This window comes from Mytilus trossulus, chromosome 10 (assembly GCF_036588685.1).
Source record: "Mytilus trossulus isolate FHL-02 chromosome 10, PNRI_Mtr1.1.1.hap1, whole genome shotgun sequence".
Taxonomy (NCBI): Eukaryota; Metazoa; Mollusca; class Bivalvia; order Mytilida; family Mytilidae; genus Mytilus; species Mytilus trossulus.
Genome location: NC_086382.1, coordinates 15,246,431 through 15,255,223, shown reverse-complemented (window position 1 = coordinate 15,255,223; position 8,793 = coordinate 15,246,431). Strand labels below are relative to the sequence as shown.

At 34.6% G+C, this 8,793-nt stretch overlaps 1 protein-coding gene across 1 annotated transcript; it reads right to left on the bottom strand.

Annotated features, from left to right (window-relative positions):
• Positions 1-3,242: 3,242 nt before the first annotated feature.
• LOC134686908 (uncharacterized) lies at positions 3,243-6,671 on the bottom strand. Its single transcript, XM_063546746.1, has 3 exons — positions 6,434-6,671; positions 5,313-5,978; positions 3,243-4,762 (listed from the first exon to the last, which is right to left on the bottom strand). Exons 1-3 carry the CDS (start codon positions 6,489-6,491, stop codon positions 3,534-3,536), a joined length of 1,953 nt encoding a protein of 650 aa, XP_063402816.1. The 5' UTR covers positions 6,492-6,671; the 3' UTR covers positions 3,243-3,533.
• Between the last annotated feature and the right edge of the window lie 2,122 nt (positions 6,672-8,793).

Sequence of the window (8,793 nt, the reverse complement as noted above, 5' to 3'; positions counted from 1 at the left end):
ACAGAAACTTCTATTAGATGATTAAAAACATTCAAGTTGTCACTAAATATAGTCTTATGTTTAGGAATGTAAAGACTTGTTGCACAATAAACACGTGGTTATTGTTTACAAACACTTTCTTCATTTACTCGTGATCATGTTAATGGCACTTTTTGATTGGATGCAGCAAGTTTTGACTGCAACCAATAAAAATCCTTATCGTGTGTCTCTGAAATTTTATCTCAATCCTCCAAAAGTGAAGAGAGCGGGAGTGGATCGCAACCCTTGGCTAGCGAAGATGAGGAATTATAAGCATTTTTCTAGAAAAATGGATCTCTGAAATTATACTACACAGTTCCATACTAGAAAGGGATGGTAAGGATTGCCTAATGGGGTTTATGACTCAAACTGTTCAGGAATTGGGGGCAAAAAAGGGAAAAAATAAGGGTGTCCTGGACCTGGTTAATGGACAAATATTTTTAAGAACAAAGTTATAAATTTGGATTACCTCCCTTGCACTTATCAATAGGTCTTCTATATTTGATGTATGGAATGATTGTTGGGTGTACATGTCCATCTGGCAGCTGTCATCTGACCTTGACCTCATTTTTCATGGTTCAGTGGTTAAAGTTGAGTTTTTGTGTCTCTGTCTAGTTTTAATACTGTTTGCAATAGGTCAACAATATTTGGTGTATGAAAATATTTTGCTATTTACATGCAAGCCCGTAGCCAGGAATTTCCAAAGGAGGGTTGGTTGGACTCACAAACTCGACTTTAACAGTCACAATTTTTACAGAACATTGACTTTAACAGTGCTTATTTGTTTTCAAGGGGGGGGGGGGGGGGGGGTTCGTCCCCCTGGCTACGGGTATGACATGTCATTCTGGTATGTTTTATTTTACCATTTTTATGCTTAATTGCTCATTATGAAAGTTTAGTATTTTGGTCTGTTTTTCTCATTTACCAATAGGTAAACTATATTTTGTGTATGGATTGATTGTAAGGTGAATATGTCTGTCTGGCAATTATCATCTGACTATGACCTCATTTTCATTGGTCAATCAGAAGTTTTCCTGGTTAATATAAAAACAGAAGATTTGTTATGGTTGCCAATGCTACAACTCTCCACAAGAGACCAAATGATACAAAAAATAACAACTGTAAGTTTGTTTCTTAGATATTATATGCAGAAGTTCAACTATATTGAAAACGTAATGCTTGTAAGGTGTACATGTCTGTCTGGCAGCCTTCTGACCTTGGCATCATTTTCATGGTTCATTGATCATTGTTTTTCCTGGTTTTGTTTGTTTCTTTGATGTGCAATAGGTCAACTATATATATATTGAAAGCATATTTGGTTTATGGAATGATTGTAAGGTGTACATGTATTTCCAGTTTGATTTATCTTCCCTTGATCTCATTTTCTTGAATCATGTTGAAGTTATGAGATAGTTGTAGTAAAGTTCAATATTTAGGACTATCAACGTAAATTTATCAATGGTTTGTCAAGAAGGTGAGACATTCCAGCATGTGCAAATTTAATTATCATTAAATGGATTGACCCACCTACGATAGTAGAGGGGCATTATGTTTTCTGGTCTGTGCCTCCGTTTGTCCGTCTGTCTGTGCGTCCGTTCGCTTCAGGTAAAAGTTTTTGGGCAAGGTAGTTTTTGAAGAAGTTGGAAGTCCAATCAACTTGAAACTTGGTACACATGTTAATTTAAATGCCAAATTATAGTTTTGACCCCTATTTCATAGTCCACTGAACATAGAAAATGATAGTGCGAAGTTCAGGTTAAAGTTTTTGGTCAAGGTAGTTTTTGATGAAGTTAAAGTTACATAAACTTGAAACTTAGTACACATGTTCCCTATGATATGAACGTTCTAATTATAATTCCAATTTCGCGGTCCACTGAACATAGAAAATGATAGTGCGAGTGGGGCATCCGTGTACTATGGACACATTCTTGTTCACAAATATATTCATGTTGTTGTTATTGGTTTTGGAAGGCAGTTTACTTATATTCATGTAATTTTCATTGTTATGGAATATGAAGACAAGGTGTTTTTTTCATCAAAATATTTATTAGAACAAAACAAGACAAGTTAACAAATTGAATAAATTAACAATAACAAAAAGGCTAGATATGCATAAAACTGATGGCACAAATCAAACTACATGGGCTTATATCATATTAATATATGAATATATACAAAGAATAATTTATAGTTATAAGAAAAAAAACACTAAATGAACTTGAAAAATGGAAAAACTGCTCTCACCGGATTTGTATTTATTACACCAACGGAAAATTCAAAATAGTAAAAAGGTAGGCCCAATTTCATATGAATATAAATTTATTTTTCACAGTATAGCCAAATTTAAATGACAATTTCATTTTACAGTAACTCAGTTTCATGTATATTACAAAATTAAGGTGCCGATCTGATATATATTTTTATTTATATTTGCGTACATATTGAAAAAATGTGCTAGTAACTTCGATAGAGGTTTGAATATTACTAAAGTATGAGTTTACAAACGAATAAGGACATCCTTAAGGAAGTTTTCATAGTATCATACAATACAAATTAGATCATTATCACGGACTTTCTATACTTTTATAGTTAAAAAAAATATGGTGCAATATTTGTTTTTTCGAAAACTTAACCAATTTACTATGACAACACTGTATACTATAGTATAGAAATTCCCCAATACGAGAACATCACAGTCTAAGTCAGTAAATCATAATGCAGCTGTGGTCTTCTATATTGAGCATTCTTTGCTATTTTTTTTTTCAAATTCAAACAGTTCAACTGCGTACAATAACAGTGCAGCACATTTTAACAATCACTTAATACATGCATGTTTAGCCTTGGCAATTAACTATTCTTGGTTTGCTGACTTTTATCATCAGTTTAACTTGAATTTAGACAGAAATACGCACCATACAGTAACAATAGCACAAAATAAGTTTGGGAAAATTTAGCAAATACATTTAAAATTGTGAACTTTCTCACCAATTTCAATCCACTTAAAAGAATCGAAATATAATTAACTATCCGACAGTAATTGCATGTTCGTTGTATAAACCTGTCTTTTGCCTTTAGGTATAAAATCTATTAAAATTGAAATGTAATTATTAGTGATAGACTTATTGGTAAACTGAAATTAAACTAACAATTAATTGATACTAGATGCAGTGGCGAATCCAGATATTTTCATTATTGGGGGCCCACTGACTGCCAAATAATGCCAAATAATGCCCCCCCCCCCCCTAAACCACCTCTGAGATATGGTGCATAATTTTCGCCAAACTAAGAAGGGGGTGATGATCACATTAACTCGATAACCCCACTCTACTTGGATCTTCCTTTAGCCATAAAAGAAACAACATAAGAGGAAATCGGACCGCCTCTTTTTGAATAAAGAATTGTTCTTTCTACTTGCAAAGTGTCTAAATCATTCAATAGAATTCTAAATTCTGGAATAAAATTAAAAATACTTAATCTCAACTATCATATTAAAACATGAAATGACTGCCAACTATTTACAAAACAACAGTTGTTTGTTTTTCTGCATACGATGTTGGAATGTATCCATACTGATCAGTTCGGGGTATATGTACCCAAATCCATTCTGAACTATTTTGAGAATTTAAATCAGCATAAATTGCCTCCCCTTTTTGAACATAGATATTTTGCTGCCCATGTGGCTGTCCTTTATATTCATACTTCATGACATACTCAACCATATAGCTACTTTGCTGCCCACCTATGTTAACATTAGAACTATACCGTGTTGTCTTAATGCTTTCAGATTTAACAGAAGATCTCGCAGAGACCCTTGAATGTGTTGTTCCTCGTGAAGAATCAGAAATGGAGCCATCAGTTATCTGTTGTCTCCTTTTTAATATCATGGCAAGTTCTTCAGTAACGTTTTTAAACGAGTCGGATACATCTCCGTCATGTTTTAGTTTAACCGAGAATTCGTTTGCAATGCTAGATGAACTGACGTCTGTATACTGGCCATAGTTAGATTCTAAAACATCATTTAATATAAACTGCTTTGAATCATTCACTGAGCACGGGTTCTGGTAAGATTCCTTCGTGGTTTCGTTTATCTGAGATTGCCGGAGCGGTTTGGTTCCGTTAATGTCATTTATGGCATAAGTGTTTGAATGTTCTAACGAATCAGCTATGTGTCTGTCGAAATAAGTTGAGGACCTTGAATTGTCTGATAAGATTGTTGCTAGAGGTTGTGGAGGAAAGTGACTACTGTTGTGTAAGTCTGAGGAAGCAATTTCTGTCACATCGGTCAGAGACTGATCTGAAAAGTCATGTTGGTTGTGATCCTCAAGAAATACTGGATCAAAGAGTGACTCATTTTGTGTTTTCAGGTGAAGACTTGAATATGGTGGTGGTTCTTTGTCGGGTTGTTTCGGCTGTACAGAAATGTTTGTGGATGTTAATGCAGTATGACTGTCTGGTGTGTATGGAGGAGTGTCAGTTTTGTCGGATAATTTTTTCTTTACATTTTTGTGTCCATATTTTGCTGAGTCGTGTTTTGGTAGGCTATCTGATTGTAGACTAACTGCTGAAGACATAAAACCTTCCGTTGATTGTAGACTAACTGCTGAAGACATAAAACCTTCCGTTGATGTATTTTGTATGGACACTTGATTCTGACACCTAGGCTGACCACTTCTTTGGATGTATGTTGAACCTTGGCTGGTTGTAGTGTTTGACCCTGACTTTTTATTTAATCCACCATTTCGAACTAAAAAAAGAAGGATTATGCAGTAGTAAGATACATTGTTATATAAATAAATGATTTGGAAAAAAGAGACGTGGGGGAATATATCAATGAGACATTAACCCAGCAAATCAAAAACGACCAAAGACATCTGGGTTCTACAGACTATATTCAACTTTTAAAAGTTGTATATACAATGTATTAAATAAAAGTAATTATGATACGACTACTAATATATATATTACATCAGATTTCCGTAAAAATAATATTGTTTTATCTTTTCTCTTGTTCTGAAAAAGCAATAAGTTCTGATAAAACAGAAATAGTGTCATTCATATCTCAAATTTTCAAGATGCAGTATAAAATATTTCAGCAGATGTCTGCATTTACCTTTTTCTGTTATCAAATCGATACCTTATCACTGCTTTTGTATGGCAATATGAATCCTGTGACTGACTACATTTTGTATTTTGTCTTTTTTTCTGTATTTGCCAAAACCTTAACTTGTTGCCACACTTTTAATGATAGATGTTAATAAAACCACAATAAGCTACTTTACAATACTAGTTTATACCTAGTTTACGGAGAGGCTCTACTGGACAAATATATGTCTTTGGTACAAATCCTTCCAGCCCATCATACTTCCTAACCCAGGACCAGTCAGGCTCTTCTATATTTAAAACGTCAACTAGCTCTGATCGTTCAACGCTTACGTCGTTTTCGTTAAGTCCGAGAAAATCAAAGAGCACTATATATTGTCCGTGTGAGGTCTTATAAAAAGGTTTAACATCCATTTCATCCAATATACCACTACTTGAATTCTCTTGTGGTTTGGGTTGGAATAACGGCGACATGTTTCTGCTTAACACTGACTCAATATCAGTGTTATCTTCCGACAGGTCTGCACTGTACTCCGATAAACGACTGCTGCGAACAGAATTCGCACAAGAAATGTCTGTATTAGAATCTATATCTTTCACCGTACGGCATACCGATAGTGGAACATAACCTGTTTGACCGTTAGTTTTCTCAATATACAACCAGTCTTTGGCAGTGTGTATGAGTCGACCAGTCTCGCCTTTTGTAACCTGAACCTCACCTGGTGCCTTTGGACTGAAATCTTGTATGATGTCGACCGTTGAACGTGTAAACATATGATCTGACCGATCTAATCCAACTTGTTCTATTGTGTCCACACTATCACTTCCAGTTATTCGTCCTCTGTGTGTCGGTTCTTTCCCTGTAAAGAAGATATCACAGTGTGCGATGACATTGAAAATTACACAAATGTTATTGTCATAAAAAAAGGGGAAAAAAGACATCCTTATATTTCAATTGAAGCAGTTACTGTTGTCTGTGTAACAATTTTTGGTAAAAAGTCACAAATGGTTATGACTATGTATACCAGGTCTGTGTTTTTGAATACTTCATGATTCTCCTTACTCTTAAAAAAATCCCAACATAATTTTTAACGATAAAGGGAGCAGTGATTTGTTAAGACAATTAAGTTAACTGCTTGCTGCATATACAGTATATGACGGGTTTAGTTCTAAATAACAATAGCATTATAAAAGCTTAAAACGAGTGACTTACCCTTGAGTAGTATTAGAGATTTATACAAGCAAAAGACAAATTTATCTTATCTCTACCCTTGTGTAATGTTAGAGACTCAAGTAAAATACAAATTATTCTTACCTCTATTTCGCTTTGCTCTATTTGTATTTCCTAATCGACTGGGACAGAGAAAAGCCATTTAACTTCACTGCACATTAGTACAAAATAATATTTCTCAATTTTAAAATGATTATCGTTATCAATAAAGGTATGACAAATCTTTTTATATAGATGGTCGGATTTACATAAAGTACTGGGTACATTTATTGTATGTATGTGAATATATCAGAACAATTCACATTAAATACCAACCAGTATAAAATCCATTAACTTTAACATATCTGATTAGCGGATGTGTCAAAACTTTATTGAACTGTATGTATGAAATCCAATAAGATCTGTTTTGATAACTTAAGATGCTTTACAAAAGCCTTTTAAATTTAAATGTATTTGTATTACACGGGTGTAAATTACCGAATGTAAACATACATGACATGAATTGCTTTATAATTTCCTGTTGAGAAACATTGTTTCTTTTCGTGGTTGTAAAAAGGATTTTAAACTTAAGATCTACCCACCCAATTCACTGTAAGTTTATAAATACCGTCCTAAATCAGATTAGAAAAAGATCTATATATGTACCACATTCTATGTGGAAATATAAGTATAACATTATGATTTGTTTTCGATAGATACGACTAGATTTCTTATAGCATGAGGGACGTATATCTAAGTGCTGCTCAAATGATGCCATTTAAATCATGGTGACCAATTACCCTCGCCCGATTGATTGTTGGTTGCTTAACGTCCAGTGGCAAATATTTCATGCATGTGCAGGACGAACCCTCGCCCGAAAGCGGGAGTTTGACTTCAAATTGTAAGAGATAAATCCTGACTAAAAATTAAATGTCAAAATAACTTGTGATAATAAACTCTATGACCTATACGTTAATTACATTAATTGTGTTTTAAGTAAGTATATGATTCTCACGCACACAAAGCAAAGAAAGAGCGCTATATTGCTGAGGGTCATTGCTGTTCTTCATCTTAAAATAACACTGAGGCCTACAATACAGAGCAAAAATGTAACACTTGAGTATTGAAGCCATGCAAGGCACTGTTTCGGTGTAACAACAAAGTGCAGAATAAGAAACTTTAAAAAAACGCACTGCCACTGTTTGCAGACAAATACATTCTGGCCACTGTAAAATGTAAGAACATGAAATACTCTTTAAAATAAATAGTGACGTCTGATTTACCAATATTATTTTGAGTTCTTCTGTACCTTGCAGTAAACTTATTTGTGTTTGACACTGCTGATGACGGCACCATCTATAGTCATGTGATGTAGTTACGCTTATGACGTCCCATCAAGGAAGAGTAGGATGGCGGCAGTAAAAGAACGTCCGTCAACCCACTCTTTATATGATTTCTTTGATTGTGAAAGTACCACTAACTGTAGTAAGATTGCAGAGAATAACAAAAAAGACACAGAAAGAACGGTCGATTCGAGATCACCTACAGGACTTCGGATTAAAGAGATTTCGATTTCTCCGCTATCACAGAATGCTGACGACGATCTCGATATCATGTGCATATCTACAACACCCAAGAATGGCAGTGAACATGAAATAGAAAACTCTTCTGGGAAACATAGCAGATTAAGCAGTAGATCTGAAAGTCGTTGTCGGTCCGCAGAAAGTTCGAACTCGAATTACAGCGAAGATTTCAGTAGTTGTCCTAGTACACCAGAGAAAGAAGTCATCGAAACACTCGAAAAAGAAGATGACAAGACGGGCTCCGCGCGCAGCAAAATCATTGATATAGTGGAAAACGACAAAGATAAAAACAGCACTGAATCTCCACGAAGCGGTTCAAGACAATCGCCATATTCCTATAGTCAAATAGCTAAACCAAAGAGTCGCCAATCAATTAGAACATTAACGAAAAGCAAATCGCCTGCACACGAAATTGATCGCTGCAGCCAAAACACATCTGAAACCAAATGTAGACAAACTCTAAAGAGTCAACAATCCAACAGCGGTGATGGAGTCGTCAGTCCACAGTCTATACACGAGGAAGAATGCAACTCTCTTTCAGATATAATATCTACGAAAATGAAAGATAAGACAATTATAGAACTTGATCAACAAGGCAAAGTAAAACACAATGAAACAAAACATATCGAATTCGAGGACACTAAACCAAAGCCAAGAAACTCGCAATCCTTAAGCAGGAAAAACATTACGATATCTGAAGATTCTGAGAAAAACTTAAAAACCAACAAGAAAAGTTTGGTTGTTAGGAAACCTTTTTCAAATCAAGTTGATGAGAAAAATATGCATAAAAAAATTTCTCCTACTAATAAAGCAAAAACTCCGAGTTTTAACAACAATTCTAAGCAAAAGCTTAAACAAAGTCAAAATAATTTTGGATCTTGG